Source organism: Melospiza melodia, chromosome 5 (genome assembly GCF_035770615.1).
Source record: "Melospiza melodia melodia isolate bMelMel2 chromosome 5, bMelMel2.pri, whole genome shotgun sequence".
In the NCBI taxonomy this organism is placed as follows: Eukaryota; Metazoa; Chordata; class Aves; order Passeriformes; family Passerellidae; genus Melospiza; species Melospiza melodia.
Genome location: NC_086198.1, coordinates 20,261,437 through 20,278,883, shown reverse-complemented (window position 1 = coordinate 20,278,883; position 17,447 = coordinate 20,261,437). Strand labels below are relative to the sequence as shown.

At 39.6% G+C, this 17,447-nt stretch overlaps 1 protein-coding gene across 2 annotated transcripts in view; it reads right to left on the bottom strand.

Moving 5' to 3' along the window:
• The window catches only part of UBA6 (ubiquitin like modifier activating enzyme 6), a 28,049-nt gene that overhangs the window by 2,292 nt on the left and 8,310 nt on the right, over positions 1 to 17,447 (bottom strand). For both annotated transcript variants that reach the window (XM_063156539.1, XM_063156540.1), the window contains 22 exons: positions 15,504 to 15,627; positions 14,185 to 14,288; positions 13,717 to 13,779; positions 13,174 to 13,250; positions 12,458 to 12,524; positions 11,892 to 12,035; positions 11,159 to 11,226; positions 10,817 to 10,895; positions 10,546 to 10,626; positions 10,106 to 10,183; positions 8,671 to 8,852; positions 8,215 to 8,320; positions 7,389 to 7,478; positions 7,199 to 7,279; positions 6,509 to 6,637; positions 5,626 to 5,677; positions 5,437 to 5,500; positions 4,527 to 4,596; positions 3,814 to 3,885; positions 2,998 to 3,115; positions 1,838 to 2,031; positions 580 to 707 (listed from right to left, as the gene is read on the bottom strand). In XM_063156539.1, coding sequence (XP_063012609.1) covers positions 580 to 707; positions 1,838 to 2,031; positions 2,998 to 3,115; positions 3,814 to 3,885; positions 4,527 to 4,596; positions 5,437 to 5,500; positions 5,626 to 5,677; positions 6,509 to 6,637; positions 7,199 to 7,279; positions 7,389 to 7,478; positions 8,215 to 8,320; positions 8,671 to 8,852; positions 10,106 to 10,183; positions 10,546 to 10,626; positions 10,817 to 10,895; positions 11,159 to 11,226; positions 11,892 to 12,035; positions 12,458 to 12,524; positions 13,174 to 13,250; positions 13,717 to 13,779; positions 14,185 to 14,288; positions 15,504 to 15,627 — 2,171 coding nt within the window. The remainder of the gene's footprint in view (positions 1 to 579; positions 708 to 1,837; positions 2,032 to 2,997; positions 3,116 to 3,813; positions 3,886 to 4,526; positions 4,597 to 5,436; positions 5,501 to 5,625; positions 5,678 to 6,508; positions 6,638 to 7,198; positions 7,280 to 7,388; positions 7,479 to 8,214; positions 8,321 to 8,670; positions 8,853 to 10,105; positions 10,184 to 10,545; positions 10,627 to 10,816; positions 10,896 to 11,158; positions 11,227 to 11,891; positions 12,036 to 12,457; positions 12,525 to 13,173; positions 13,251 to 13,716; positions 13,780 to 14,184; positions 14,289 to 15,503; positions 15,628 to 17,447) is intronic.

Below are 17,447 nucleotides of genomic sequence, written 5' to 3'. Positions count from 1 at the left end.
GACAATGAAGTCACTGAGTTTTCAGACCTACTAAAAACAGCTCTTGTATTGAACAAGATGCAAAAGCGTGTCCGGGATGTTTCCTAAGAACAATGCCACACATCTACCTTCTCCAGATTTTTAAAATCTCACAATTAACAGCTTCCGCTGAAAAACAAACTAAGCCTTAAACCCACTATTTTTTTTTTAAATTAGGACAGATGAATATGTACTGCATTTTCCAAACAGGAAATTCTTGGGCAATGCATTATGGGACACCCTTGGCAGTATTACAAGGATCACTTACACCTCTAGCAGTACACAGGAAGTGGATAGCAGAGTTTGATAGCAAGCATGAAACAATTCATCATTTTCCAAGTTTAAACAACAAAAACATACCCTTGGATATCTAGAATGCTTAACTGGAGTATGGCTACAAGCTGTGGTTCCATCATAGCTCTGCTATGTGAGCACATAAGGCCTTAACATGGATATCTGGATTTAGTAACTATTCAAACTTCTCACTTGTTGGAATGGTTCAGCAATCAATTATTACATTTCCAAATATTGTCCTTGCCCTTCTGCCATTGTCCTTCCTACCTGATTTCTGTTCTTCTTACTTCAGCAGTTTCTGTAAAGACCATTATGGGAATGGCTAGGTTCAGAAAACAGTTCTTGTATGCATCAGCTGGGTAGCCACCCACAACTTTGATGAGTTCCAGTGCAACCTGCAGTAAATTAGAATTTACTTAATAGGTTTTAGTGATATCAACTCTAGTGCAGTTAAGAGACCAACAACTACCAAGGAAGTTGTTAATGGGATCAGCCTTTGTCCAATCAGCAGAGTAAATAACATGGAAATGCAACCCACTATGCCACCTAAATAAATTCTGTTGCAGCCAAGGGAAACACTTAAAAACTGTTCTTAATGTAGTACTCTTCCAAAACTGTTTGGTTCATGCAATCTCCACAAAGCATGAGGTTCTGTTGAGATGCATGAACATGAACTACTACAGAACAGATCCTTTCCACTCTTGGCAGCAGCATTCTAATGAAAGTTAGTACTAATGGCCAAAAACAAACCAAAATGCAGAATTCCAACCCATTTTTCTGTGCTGCAAATAAGAAATAAAAGCACCAAAGGCTCACCATGTTAAGGAAACTTTCTTTTTGACCATTCAGGAGCCACTCCAGCAGCCACACTCACACCACCAAAGATTTTTGCTGCTGGGACTAAATCCCCTTCACAGTAGGCAGCTTCTCAATCACTGTCTTGCTACTTATCCCAGTCTCACAGCCAGACAAGGTTTCCTTGCTGGCTGGACCCTGGGTTTTCCTTAGCAGAGTCTCAGACTTCTGGGTTCTTTGAGTAATTTCATCATGATGTAGCAACAGAATAACAATTCAAGCTGCTGCCTTGGAGAAGGGGCCCTGAACAAAGGACTGCCTGGGCTTTTGTACCCTTACAGTCTCTGTGCTTGACAGTCCAGGGTCTTCCAGCTCAGTCCTCAGCTCCTGCTGTGTCCCTGAGTGTCTGGTCACCTGGCTAGGCCGCAGGTCCCTGTGCCCTTTGCTGTGCAGAGTCAGCAGTTCATGACCTCTTGCCTGAGGCTCCCACACGGAACTCAGCTGGCACTGCAGCTCCACGCTGAGCTGCCTGCACTACATGCATGCCTCAACAACCACACTTAGAATCAATCATGACCTTTGCTATTGGTACATGAGAAATAAATCCATTTCTTTAAATGAGCCTCTGTCAGGGTAGCGGTAATCAATACCCAGACAACAGCAAGAAACAGTAAGAGAAAGGCAAGAAACAGTAAGAGAAAGAAATATGCATTTTAAAAATCAATCTTACCAGCCCTGATACTGCAGCAGTAGCTGTTGCAATGGCAGGAATAATCTTCCCAGCAATGCGCTTTGTTTTGAACCGATCCGCTGGTTCAATGTTGTACATCTTGGCTCGCAGGTTTGACGCTGCTGTTACAAAATCTATGTGCCCATTACTATCATCATCTTTCTCGAAGGAGATGGGCTTCATTTGCAAGTCAGCTGCTCATAAAAAAAAATATAAAAGAGCACAAAATTATTATTAGAAAACTGAAGATGTCCTAAACATAATTTAAAGGAACTAGAACCTTAACAAATTAAACATTTCACATAATTGAGCTTGGTGCCTTACTTGTTTTCCTATGCTAGGAAATGACCCTCTTGATACCACTTGCTAAAAGTGAATAATGAAACAGAACATCAACAGAGCTCTATAATTTTACTTTCCTTGCACCACCAAGAACAGATTTTGAACATCCCTATGGATGTTTCTCATACGCCTCACCTCGCTAAAGCTCCATCCCGAGAGAATTCCCTTTTAAAATTTAGTTCAGCTGTAAAAATTTAAAAATATAGACTCAGTAGCATTGGAATCAGAGTTTTGGGCTCACACTCCATGGGATGAGTTAGGGATAAGCTAATCTTTCTCCTGAATTCATGAGCTAAAAAAGCTTGCATGTAGTTGCTGCTTAGTGGCCTCTTTGAATGTCCAGGCACAAAATGGAATGCGAGCATCCTCATTTTAAATCCAGAAGATGCTGAGGAAAACTCTTAACAATCTTTACAATTTAGGATAATTTCAGATCGAGAACTCTCAGTAGTGACAGTCAGCCTTCTCATGCCCAAATAATTTGCAGTCCATCTGGAATCCAGCAGCACCCTTCCTCCCTCCTTAAGAGTCCAATTCCCCACTGCTGCCTGCTCCCTGTCGTCAGTGTCATAATTACAAACAAGCATAACAGAAAGCCTAAAACTTGTATGAATCTCAGAAATACAGAACCATATGGTAATGTGAAGCAACACATTACCATATAGGACAGGTATCTGCATGGCACTTCAGAAAGCTTTAGATATCAGCTCTACTTCTCGCAGAATTCCAGAACTGCTTATCTAAAGATGTGAATGTCACTAATGGCAAATGTAAATGCAGGATATTACTGAACTATGACACTGTTTTGCACTACTCACTTTCCAGAGCTTCATTGGATAGTATAGACTTCTCCAGCTGGAAAATAGCATTTCTTTCATCCTCACTGCTGACGGGAATATGATCTGGTTTTCTTGCAGTTTCATCAGTCTGTACAACCTGCAAGTGTGCACAGCGCTTGAGTAATAAAATACATGAACTTCATACAGTGCAGCTGTCAAGTGTACTAAATTTCCTGTCTTCCTTGCAGGCTTTCCTCCCCACCTCAAGAGAGACATGGATTTACTGGATCAAGTCCAGCCAGGAGCTTCTAAGAACATTAAAGGACAGGAGCATCTCTCATAGGAGGAGAAGCTGAGAGAGCTGTGATGGTTCAGAGTGGAGAATAAAAGGGTCAGTGGGATCCTATCAATGTGTACAAGTATCTCACAGGGGGGGAAGTACAGACAGCACAGTGTGCCCAGTGACAGCACCAAGGGCACAAACTGAAGCACATAAAATGCCCTAAGAAACACAAACATACTTCAATGAAAAAGAAACAAACAAAAGCATCCCAGAAAAATTGTGAGGATGGTTGAACACTGACACAGAGAGAGAGAGGCTGTGGAGTCATTATTCTCAGAGATATTCATAACCCAGTGGGACACAGTCCTTGATGACTTGCTCTAGCTGCCCCTGTTTAAGCAAGAGGATTGAACTAAGTGTTCTTCAGGGGCTCCCTCTAACCTTAACACACTTATTTCCCCAGAACACATTATAAATTGTGTTTATTTCTCATTAGCATCAATGCAGTAGTTGGAGATGTGGGACACTGCTTGTGGAATTTTTTTTTTCTTTAAATTAAATATTACACTTACTTTGTTTGAAGGTCTAAACTCCGGTACCTTCACAGATGAAATAATCCCCAAAATGGTTTCCTCTGACAAGTCCTGTTATAGTTTTGATGAAAAACAATTTAAATACACATCAACTCAAAAAGGCCTCCACAAAAAGATTGTAAGTGTAATAGGATTTCAAAGAATACTAGACCCAAAAAGTCTCACAGATATTCAGTGATGTTTCAGCTAAACATCATCATTAAAACACCAAGGGAGAATTCATTTGCCACAGCAAACCAGAGCAGTGTGAAGTGTCTAGCACTTGAAAACTGAACAGAAGTGCAAACCTGACTTACAGGAAGGTCCAATTAAAAAACAAACAAGAAAAAAAAAAAAAGATAAGCAATGCAGAGGTGGTAAGCAGTAAAAAAACCAAAACCTCCATAGCATACCTAAGATACTAAATTTTTTTAAAAAGCCTTAAAGAGATTTTAATTTAGTTCACTAGTTATATAGCACCAAAATAATAATTACCAAGTTCAGTGCTTACTGAAAATATCCATTACACTACTCGTTTCTTCTCCAGGTTAGGGATTTAAAGAAAGCGTAAGCAACTGCCAAACAGACAGTGCTGAAGGACAGATTACTGTAAGAATCACTTTAATCAGCCCTTGAAAAGAACTGGCAGCTGGACATGCGCCCAAACTGAACACCAGGTTAAGTTAAGGGAACACTGTTAGAGTCTGGATTACCTTTTCTGTGAAAGGAACACAGTACACTGTTGCGAAGAGCTTTGCTGTGCTCACGATGAAACCATAGTGCCTAAAGAAAAGAGAATTATTTTTGGTTGGTCATTTTTTCTACTTCAGTTGCCCAAAGGTTTGCAATCAGTTCAAGATCTTGAACAAACATACTGAGAAACAGGATTTCCATCCTTCAGTGTACACAGTTCAAAACAGCACATTTTGAGTGACTCAGAAGTTGTGCCTAAAACTAAGCAAATTTTGATGAGTGGAGAGTTAATGAAAACCATGTTTCCTTATCCTCTGCAGTCAAGCAAACAACTACAAATGCTCATATGACATCAATATGATAAAAAGCTTAACCTCAGAATTACTTTGATATTTACCATTATGCCAGTTTTCACTCAAACAAAAAATGGGTGATCCAGTTTCTCAAAGCAATTGTAGATATACAGCACATAAAAGCTTTTTAATCCATCAACCACATCAATTTTTAAAATTATCTGTAATACCCAAGCCATCTAGATCAGACCCAAATTGAAATGAACAAGAAAAGTAGTCCCTTCACTAGGTCATTTAGCACATCCTGCATTTTATGATGTGGACAGTGGGGGCAGGGAGGTGTGACAGCAACAACTCAGTAATTCTGCAGCCATATAGGACATGAAATGGGTTGTTCTAAGCCATTTCACATTAGATTTTGTCAGAACAGCACCCTCCAATCCCCTATCAGTGAAAGTTAAATTATCTGCAGTGAAAGTATTCGGCAGCTCACCAAATCTGCCACAGGATAAGACTGTGCACTAACAGCTATTGATCCCAGTCCAACTTCCAGGGCTATAAAGCCACTGCCTTGCACTTCTGTAAGGTGGGCTTTGTAGGATGCTATACAATGCATCTGACTCAGTACCATACTTACAAAGGATCGTTAAAGTCAAACTTCACTGGGAAAGGAGGCCTCTTTGGTGACTGCCAAAACAAACCTGGTAGGAAAACAGACTTAAGATGAAATCCTAAGGAACCAGAAGCAGCAGCAACATGACATGCCATGAATATGCCAACACATGTTGGCATATGCCAACAGGCATAAAGGGGCATTTGTACTTACTTCCATCTTTTAATCGTGTATCAAGGGGAAATGAATGAAGGAGCTGAAGAGCCTAGAGGAAAAGCCAGAGAGGCTTTAGTAATTTGTCACATAGATTGACATGACCATACTAAATCAAGCCTGACTAGCTGAAGTAATTTAAAGAGTTAGGAAAATCAAACACCTTTGTCAAGATGGACAGCTTAAAGACAAGTACTACTAGACAGAGTGCTTGTCCATTTCATTCACAGAACAGAGATGACAATGTCACCTCATCTGTACAAAGCTCAAGGAAGGTATTTAATCCAAGAAGCAAAGCATTCTCCCCCACCTTATTGTCACTTTAGGATTCTTGCATATGGATTCACAACTTGGAATGCAATATTTTCTAAATGTGACAACTACCACCAGGGATTCTGTATACACAGGAACGTTTATTAATCCACAACATCCCAATCCCATTTTTCCTAAAAAATTACACACATACTTTAAGCAACACTGTGGATCAGACTGTCAGAACAACTGGCTCTTATTTCAGAAAAATCTTTGAGACAAATCAGGGTTACAAAGGTGAGTTCAGTAACAGGAGTTTAGTGTGAGAAACAAAATCCCACTGCCTAATAAAAGACATCTGATAATCCTGATACTTTGGAAAACAATGGAAAAATGCCAAGAAAACTGAATGGAGACTACTGAACTGAGTACCAAGAGCGAGTTAATAAACCAGACCTAGAAGTGCTACAGTAGAAAGGGATGCAGCATTTTTAGGTTTCAAGTATAGTCTGTTATTTATGAAGAGATGGAAGTGAGTGCGAAGACTTGGACATCTTGTTATTAGAGCCACGAGGTTTTCTAAAATCCTCATCATCCTCATCACACTACCCCATTTACAGGTCTTACCTACCTTATGGCTAAAATACTTTTCAAATTTTACTCTTGCTAGTTCTACACACTGAGTCCAACTTCGGGGTCTTCTGCTGAGAGTTTTAATAACATGAAAACAACCTTCCAAGCTCTCTCCTGACTTTATTCGCTGGAGAAAGAAACATGGAAATGTTAAAACAGACAAGATTCCTTCTAATCCAGTCAGTCAAACAGTAAATATGTTTTCAGCAATCCACAAGCAAGAGGAAACAGAGGTTCACTTCATGAAATATTATCCTTTATGTGCTGCTCTCCACTGGGGCTTTTCCCCATTTACTTCCCAGCCCTTTGGACCACAGGCCATTACAGACTAAAAATAAAAAGACAGTAAACAATTCCAATCTAATTTATTACTACTTGAACTAACTTCAAACTCAGTTTTACTTTCATTTTTCCTAGCTAGTTACACATCAGTGTGACACACACTAATCACACACTAGCAGTGTTTCAGTCTTTCTGGTATTTCTACATCATGTACAGAGTCCATGAGCTGGAGAAACTTATAATTAAGAGACACTACTGTTCATATGATCAACTAATGACTTGGCCAGTCTTCAGGTTTTCTGAAAAAACTCAGAAACTAACTGTAATCTCACTGGCCTTAAATAGAAACAAAATCCATAAAGCAGTAGTTTAAACCCTCTGTTTTACCCTGGCAACATTCCCTTACCTGCAAAACTTCTTCTGCCGATGGATAGGTTTGCCAGAACTTGTTAAACAATGAAGGCTTGTGAGAAAATGAACTTTCAAACTGTAAAATAAAAAGAACAAATATGGCATTATGCAAGAAGAGTATCAGATGCCCACCCTTCCAAACACACATGGATTTGTGCTGAATGCCAGAAAGGTTAATTCATTACCTTATCTCTTGCCCACTGTATCGTATGCTCAATAGCAGCTGGGAAAGACTTCAAGGTGCAAAAAGGTATTTCTTCCTCTGGTGGATCCCGCTGTAATTAAAGAGAGTTACATGTCAATACAGGCTTACCCAGGTTAATTGCTAATAATTGCACCAAGAACTTGTACACTACATAAGTTAAAAACTCTACTGTTATAAAATACAAAGTGGCTTTTTATGCTTAGAAATCTGTTTTATCAGCACTAGCTAGTATTGTCAATTCTTCTTTATGAGGAATAATCTAAACTCAACACCGGAAAGCAAAACTGAACTTTGAAACATAAACAACAGGCGAAATTGCCAGACAGATTTTCCAAGATGTGGAGCTGGCAGTCATGTACACTTTCAACATGAAAGTTTTTCATGCCCTGTCACTCAAGGCCAGAAAGACTTCTTTATGGACCCTAACAAGACAACTAGGATGCTCAAAATCCTGTGTCTATGTCCACATGGCCCTATTTCATGGTGTTCTCAACCAGTGAATTTCTCCGTAAGAACTTAAAACGGAGGGATACTGCAGGTAGTGTCTATCAGCAATAGAGCCTGAAGGTTCATCTTCCCCTCTCCCATTCAAACAGAACTATTATGCATGCTTGTAAAGAACTGCTCAAATTTTATTTCCTGTGGGTTTTTTTTCAGAAACAAAGGAAGCAATTATTTCCTAACAGTACTGTTCTGCAGCAGCTCAAACAGGCCACTTACTTTAGAAAGACACAAAAATGATCAGAGAGTCAGAGGGCATAATGGGACAAGCTACAGAAGGTAAGCAATAGTCTTGAAAGACTTACATGACTATTGTAGGACTCTGTCAGATGGGGCACAATAACTTCTGTGTGTCCTTTGGTTCCCATAGTTCCAGAGTCTATAAGAGGACGCAGGTTTGCTACACAACGACTGACATGGAAAGACAGACTATCAGAGTACAGAACAATCTCTACATTCTTGCCTTGCAAACATTACTGGAGCGCAACCAGAGTTGTCTCTAGGCACTTTCAGAAGAGTGGAAAGCTTACACCAAACTCCAGAAAAAAAAGAGATTAAATGAGAATTATTCAGGTTAGATCAAGATACCCTGTACCTCAACATGTGTGCATTATGAGCATTAGAAATTATTTGTAAATGTCAATATCTCTACTTTTAAATTTAAATGCATATTTTTATGCTTTAATAATCTTAAAACTGATGGAGTATTCTCACCGTCATCAGAAGTTAACAGTTGCCCTGGCTTCCCTTCCACCCCCTACCTATCAATGTATCTCCTGGCTTCAACATTGTCCAAAGCAGTCACAATCACGTCTTGCTTGGTGTAGAATTCATCACTGTAAGTGTTCTCAGTCGCTGGACAAACTTTATTGATATCTGAATCAATCTTTATGTAAGGATTGATGTTCAGAGTTGCTTCTGCTGCAGTGTAGCTCTTAGGTTTCTGAAAGCATAAATACAGATATCAGCAATATGCAGATAAAGAACATCAGGGACACAAAAACAGCAACTTCTTTTACTGATCAGACAAAATTCACTGATAGAAAAGTTAGTATGCAAAACATACAGGAAACATTTTTTTATTCATATACCTCCCTCACTGATAAATACCTTATTGATCTAGTTTTATTTTTTGTTTTATTTAGTGTTTCAGAGAGGACGTGGTGGTGGAAGTGCTTAAATGGTTTATCAAGTAACAAACTGATGCCACATGCTGCCACTTGTAAGAATTTCTTCAAAAGAAGGGAGCAGCTCATGACTGTCTGAGTAAACCCATCAGTAACTCTGACTCTGTCGATGCAGCACAGACATCAAGCACCTGTGAATAATCACATTAGTGCAAGGCATTCCACACAAAACCAATTTCAGAAGCTAAACTGAAATAGAGTTCTTGACCTACTCCACACTTTTAGCCATACCACTATTATCTAGAGATCAGCACTCAAGCCTGTGGCTTCTAAAAGCTTGCAGGGTTCACCTTCCATTTATCTATCCATCCCAAGTGCAATCTGTTTCCAGATTTGCTACACATAAACAGGAGGCAGAAAATTCAACTGTTGGGTTTGGGGCAGGGGAAGCCTTTTTCCACATTGCTGTCATGATCTAAGCCACCTTTATTATTTTGTGCTGTGTTTGCAAGTACTGGGATGTTCTCTCTGCTTCTAAGGAATTAACAGCTTCTCTGTTATGCATTTACTGAATGTTCATGTTGGGCTTTTTCAAACCATTTACCAGCTTAGTGAAAGCTAAATTAAGTCAAAAGACACCAACTTTGGTCAAGTTCCATCAGCAGCAGCACTACTGAGCTCTATCAAGAAGACTTCTGCCAGCACTCTCCATTTTTTGTTGTTTTATTTTCCCCAAATTTCAATGGCATAGTAGAGCATTTCTGACATAGTAACACATGGCAGGCTCTTAAGCAATACAGTACTCATCCAACTGTCAAATTTGAGAGATTTCATTAGTCAAAAACACCAGTACAAATTAAGATTAGACAACCAATTTTACTTAACTGACACTAGTGATGAGTTGGATACCATTGGAGTTCTAAGCACAGTTTAAAAAAAAACCCTAGATTTCATTACAGCCTTTAAGTCTTTTCTGGACAGTACAGACACTCACAAGTTCAGCTCTCTGTAGGGACATAGGACAGGGAAACACAGTAGTCCAGAAAATTTACTAAATAAGAAAGCCTACCTGTATGTGATGAGGTCGAAAAAGAAACTGCCTGTTCAGGTTGGATTTCTCTATCAAATCTGGATCTGTAATTGTAACCTAAGTCAGAAGGGGCAAAAGCAACAGTTGAAGTTACAATTTAAGTGCAACATTGAGCAATGATCTTGATGAAACTTCTATAAACACTTGTCAAAACAAAACACTGTTATTGCCATCCACTGTGGCCAAAGCTCTGCTTACACTGACTGACTACATTTTGTTTTAAAATCAAAATACAGCAAGGCTGCTCAAGTGTTTTCTCCTTCTAATTGCACAGCCTTCTATGCCAAGGCCACTGTATTCTCTGCACAGACATCAACCTGAAGTAAGACTTAAGCTTTTAACAACTTTAGTAGTCTAATTATTTAACTCTTCCCTGTCACACGACTTCTAATGAGAAGTGAGGTTAACAGGTGACTTACCAATCCTTTGTCTTGCCCAGTACCAACACCAAGAAGTGCAAAGTTTTTTAGCATTTCACAGCCTATGGCTCCACAGCCAACCTAAAGAACATTACATTTTTAGAATCAGAAATGTTAAGTGAAAACAACAAAGACAAGTCCATTCCAATTCTGGACCATTTATTCTGCAGTGACACATCACAGAGCTGCCCTCATGTATTCTGGGGACAGTGGGCATTAGCTGTACCAACAAAGCATTTGCAAACAGTGTAACAGTGTCAGCCATACTCACCAAGAACACATTCAAATCATGGAGCTTCTGGCACAGAGAGTCTCCAATACAAGCCCTCAAGGCATCGTATCTATCTCCCCTATGCAGGCACAGGAGACAAAATCAGGAGACTTCAAGCTGCTATTTATCATGGTGGTACCACTGATGCCAAACTACATTTTGACATGAACTAACAAAGTCAGACAGAGTATAATTCCCATTCATGTTGAAATAGGACACACATTCTTAACCCCAACCTGTCCCTCCAGCAAACAGCACTGAATTAACTTTAAAAGACATCTGTGCCTGCTTGAGACTCAGATGTGAACAGTACATAAGCCAGCAGTTTGTAGTTATATTTACCGTGGGACAAACTCCTCAGAGCCCATCTTCTCTAGAGGTGTTACAATGTCTAAAACATCTATATATAGCTGCAAAAAAAAAAAAAAAAGAAAAAAAATATTAAAAACCTGTGAAAAACATTCATGTTATTTTAATTTAAAAATTAAGTACTTTGTATGAACAACAGTTTGGAAATGTAGGGGCACTAAGTATTTACTGGAAGACTACAACAGCATCTGGTACCCTAGAGTCCACAATTTTAGTGAACAGGAAAAAGCATTTGGACACAGAGGGGAGAAAACATTCACTCAAACAGGTGAGCTGCAAGTTTTGACTTCTCACAGGCATGTTACTCCTCCATAGGTAACTGAAGATTGTGACAAATTTTAATCCAACTGTACTCTGACATTTATCCTGAGAGTCTAAAAGCCCTGATCTTACGCACAGTAGCTTAAGCTGCTATCTGCACTATATCACACCCTTGCATCCATGCAGTGGCAAGCCAAGGTTCTTGTTGCTAGTGTGGAAAAACAATGTACTATCTGAACCCCAAATACAAAAACTTTAACTAAAACTGGCTGTAATTTTAGTGTGCTCATAAAATCACTACTTTTTCTAAATATAGTCTCATTTTTTTTTTTATTAGTTCAATGTTATAGAAGTTGTTCAGGCTACTCTGATCATACAGCATTTACACACAACCATCCCTTGATAACATGTCAAAATAACCATCCAAAAACCAAGATAGCCTTACCCACTGCTGCAATGGTGAAAATTTTCCTGTTACTGCTTTCAGGACTTCCTGGCTAGCAACACCACCCACTGCTGCAGCCAAAGGAGGTAGAAATCCCTTAGCAGTTCTAGACAGCCATTTCACCACATCTCCATTCACCTGAGGCTGAAAAGTAAGACACAGGAACAGGTTTACCCCCCCAGTGAACAAGTCAGTGTTTGACAGTTTCACAGTCCATTTTTCTTCAGTAAAAGACAGATTATTTCACTCTGACTAGGAAAATGTTTCCAGCAAACACAGATCCACCATATACCCTGCATTTGTCACATGCTTTCATCTAAAAACTGAATTCACATCACCACAGGACCAGCCATCATGTCAGGTCAACATTCAGTTGAACCCATGCTGAAATCCCATTGTTTCCTCACATGGCCTTCAGACAGCCAGCTGATCTATCTAAAGATGGACTCAAAGGCCAGAACAAGGACCAACAACTTTTTGCATGACTTTTAGGCAAAAGCATGACTTTTAGGCAAATAAATAAGTAAGTAAAAAGTGAGTCAGAATGATAATGGTTCCTTACTCACTTTGTTTTCCAGTGTTTCACTTATAGAAATGGCTATTTTCAGCATTTCCTCAGCATCTTGAAGGCATCTAGACACCAGGATAGAAACAATAATGATGACTTAAACATTCCAGAGTTCTTCTAGAAACACAATCAATGGCAGAAAAAAAGCAATGGATACAGTAGGAAGTATGGAATCTCACATTATCCTTAACAGTGAGCATTCAAGATGTACTTCTAAATGCTGGGGTTAGCTCAAGAACAGGAGTCTCAGTGGAAAAGCCCATGTGCAAGTACAGTCTTAAGATTTATACCAAAGTAATTTTGTCTCATTTAACTCAAAGTTACACACATCAAGAACTATAGCTGAATGAAAAACACTGAAAATTAAACCCAAATCATGTAGGTTTTTTAAATCCATGAACTACAAGATAATTCAGGATCACTGAAACAACTTTTCCATATCAGTCCCACAATGTGAAAAAACTAGAACAGAGAAGGCCTCCCTCCAGAAGTATCTCCTGTCTGCCTGGGCCCAGAGAGTGTCATTGCTATATTGGGAAAGCCTTGTTACAGCCCCAGACACACATCAGGTAACATTTTTCATCTTTCCATTTCTACATGGTCTATCAGGTACCAGACAGGGAAGGTGCCATGCTGCACAGCCACCCACGAACTACACCAAAAGGAGAGACCTGTCTGGTTCAAGGCTTGGCAAACACAGAACTGCTGCTTTACCCAATGTTTGGTCCACGACCAAAGTTCTCCTGGAATTGGTTCAAGGCAAGCATGGCAACATGGATCTGCAAAGGTGCCTGTTAAGACAAAAACAGCTGTTGATCAATTACAAACTAGGAAGAAATGAAGTAAACAAAAACAACTATCTGAACTCTTCTGTTACCATTTCATATCTTGTCTCTTAAGTACAACACTCAAAAAAAGTTTTTAAATGGCCTTAAAAAAGTGAATTTGAAATACATTTTATTAATGTTTTTTAAAAAGCGTTCCTCAGTAATGCAACTTTACACACATTCAGCACCCACTTCAACTAAGTCTAACTGAAGAGTGCCCAAAAGAATTTAGAGCTGAAATTGGAAAGTGCAGTAATCTTCATTTAACTAGACATTATAATGCATTGCATTTTGCCAAACATCAATAACAAAGCCCAGCATTAAGGGCAAAAATTAGAAATTATATTATGTTAAACACAAAGATACAGATTACAATTCATGTATTTTTGCTATTACAGCACTTATGCCCAAATCCCCACATGCTAATTACCTCAGGCCTGCTAAAATCCGGAACAAGGCATAATGGGTTTGTTATCTGCTTCTCCAGCTGTTCCTGGAAAAACAGAATTCATGACAACAATGTACCACTTAAGAACACCACAGCCACTGCTACCTGACAAAACTATACTCTCCCTACAGAGATTAAGAAATACATATCCTTTCTGACTAGCACTCTTTTCATTATTCATACCATACTAGATCTAAAATTAATTATCTACTGCAAGTTCTATCAAAAATGGTCAGAGAGATGTTTCACATCCTAGTGGCAAGATTCATCTTTAAATGGGTGTGCTTTCTGGGGCTGTCCTGTGCAGAGCCAGGAGCTGGAATCCATGATCCTTGTGGGTCCCCTCCAAACAAATTCTATAATTCCAGGAAACATGTACATGCTGAACTCTGCTTCCAGTGCTCAGAGTATTAATGCCTGAGAACCCAGCTCTGTCAAGCACACACTTACAAAGTAACACATCTTGGGTGTCTTCACTTGCACAGCTATGCCTCCATGCAGGTAAGGCTCCATCTCTGATGTATCACCAATGCTGAAGGAGTAAGGTGACACCACTGAAAAAAGACAATAAACAGTGACAGATAATTCTAAGTGTCATTGGATGCTACAGTTCTGTATACAATGAAGGGGAGGGCTTGCCTGTCCTTTCTTTTAGTGCTGCAATTTCCAGTGGGCAACCTTATTTTGAAAGCATAAACACAGCTGATCCTTCTAACAGGATTAACCCAGAAACTGGCAGAAGGACAAAGTATTAGTTTCACATGATCTGTTATGAAATGAGCTTTTTTAAGTGGCAGCAGAATTAACAAGAATTCTGATGACCACAGCTCTTTAACAAAAATGAAATCACATGTAATTTTCTTTAGAACATGCACAGCAGTGTCCAGTATTAACTGCTTTGAGTCCCTGTGATGAGAACTACAGGTAATCAAAAAAGGCAGCTGGAGCATTTGGTCACATCTTCCCCCTCATACATGGGAAGCATCATTCAGGCAAGGCAAAAAGACAGAAAAACTTAATTCATGGAAAACTAAAACCAAAAGCTAAGCAATGAATAGAGGAATGAACCGACTGCAGCATCAGTTCTAGCAAAATGCAAGGGCCCAGAGGAAACAGATTCAAGCAGATGTTTCAAGGGTACTGGGTTTTGTCTCAGACCACAAAACAGTTAAAAACAAACAACTCCCACCCACTTGCTCTCTCTTCTGCTCCAAACAAACAGACATTCAGATCTGGGAACTGAAAAATTCCCCAGCATCCAAAAGGAACCAAGTAGAATACCTTGAGACATGCATAAAGTAGAACAAAGCAGGGTAGATGTAAATCATGAAAATAATTTCAAAAGCATTCTTAAAACATTGTCAATGCAATACACTTAAAATTGTCATCCAAAAAAGCTACAAGGCAAACAGTGACACACCAAGTGGCATCCAAAACATGACAGAAGCACAGGCATTATTGGACCCTCCAAACACCAAATCAGTTTTATCAGCAGACGAAGGATGGTCAGCTCAGAGGCTGCTAACTAGATTCCACAGTTTGAGCTGAGCCATTCCATTGGCTCCTTAAGTAGCAAGATGAATTCAGGTAGAATTTATTAAATGCCATCTAAAACAACATCAGGAACACCTTTGCACCAAAAAGTGATTTTTCTGTGCAAGTTCATTGGAGGTCTGCACAACCCAGCACTCCTCTATGGTAACTAACACTGCAGTGGCTAAATCAGGCCAGCAAATAAGAACCTTGCAAATGAGCCAGCAGCAGCTTACCTGTTATTTGGTGTGTGGATCCATTCAAGCACGACATTCCATTCACTTCCCGAAAGGTTAAGAACTGTCCTGTTTCAAGCCTGTGTGGATGATTTTCAAGGCAAGTGACAATACCAGGATTTGACTGAAATAAAAAATGGCAGTCAGCAAGGAGGGAAGTCTCTCGTGCATAGGGGTCACATTGCATTGCAGGCACATAGCTTTTTGTCTACTGAAACTGCAGTCTCTAATACTTTTAACACCTCATTTCTGTCACAGCAAGAGTTACCTATGGCAACTTTTTCAGTCCTACGATTTTCAATTTAATAGTGTTTCTACAACACAAACTTTCATTTTCACTGTTTTCACTTCTCAGTAGGTTAGCAAACTGCATTTCCTACCTCTCAGCAGTTTAACCCATTGTTATGTTCTAAAATGGTAGATTTATCCCCTTTTCCAAACTAAAAATAGTCCCCATGTTCAAAGAAATTTTCAGAGGCATTAAAATCTTGTAAATGGTGCTTATTACTCCATGCTTCCTTTCTGTCTGATAACCTTAGAAAGGACATCCAAACTCAGTCTTGAAAGTTTGGAAGCTTAAAAAGCTGGACAGCATTCAGGAGAGACAGCTTCAGCAGGTCACAGACAAGCTTACAGTTGCAGGAATCTCAGACAACACCTCATCCTGTTATGGGATGTGATGCCAACCTGCCACGCACACAGAGACCTCACTGCAGTCTGAACACAGCTCATCAAGACCTTGTGCTACACCTCAGGCTGTAACCTGGTGGATTTGCAAGCAAGCCTGGCCTGTAAAGTCTCCTCTCATCCTTTCCTGAGTCTCCAGTATAAGAAAGATTCCAGTTAAGAAGCATAGGACTTAATTACAGTGGACCACATTCTCTGTGGACAATGAAAGGAGTTGACTGGAGAAAATTCTGGTCTGATTTAGGGACATCAGCACCACCTTGACCCTGTTTATGGGACAAGAAGAGGCACTTGATGGCATTAATTCTCATCAGTTTTACACTGCAGAGTGGAAGATACAACTACAGTCAAGTATTAGATAATTAAACACAGGGCATACATACAAATATATATTCACTCCTTGACTTGGCAGGTAGTCAGCACAAGCCATGAAACTCAGCTACATACTCCTGTTGTCATCTTATTGCAGGGGTTCCATACTGTTATCTCCTTATCACAAAAGTTTCATACCCTCTTGGTGTTTCTTGTGGGCTGCTCCTCCAAGCACTGACTTCTTCTTCACAAAGCAGCCAACTGACTCCAGTTCTCCTCTCAATCAGCCACCCCACTCTTCTATAGCACTCTTCTTCTCATTGATCACAGCTGTGGCCTGGTAAAGTCAGGCCTGCTCCTAATCTTTGGTAATTGGCCCAGCTGCAACTCCTTAGGGATAAGATTACTTTCTACACCATCTTTATTTTCTTATATTCTATCCCCCTACATACTCCTTATGTAATTAATGAGAATGATCAAATCATCCGTTCCCTTTTAAAGGCACTAAGGAAGAGGCTACCCAAATCATCATATCATAAGCTTTAACCCAGACCAAACCCAACCTGCTGTACAACCCCTCCTAGATTGGTTATTTTATATCCAGACTGAAGACATGACAAAAGACTTGCTGCTGGATGAGTGAGCTTATTGTCTGGACTTCCAGAACTGAAAAAAGGACCTAAAGTAATTTCCCTTTATAAAACAATAATACAAGATTAAATGGACATCCTTACATTCTGCACTGGAAGTACTAGCACTAATATGCCCTTCTCATGCCCTGCTTTGGTAGGTTAAAATAAACCTTTACATTTCTTTTCAAAATATGCTCTCAATTCCCTTGATTATTCCAGTAGCCTGCCTGTAAGTGCTGCAGTTTCTTATAAAAAGGCTCTTTTCATGCCTATTTTCATGCTTCCTTGCAAGACTTACCCTATTCCCACACCA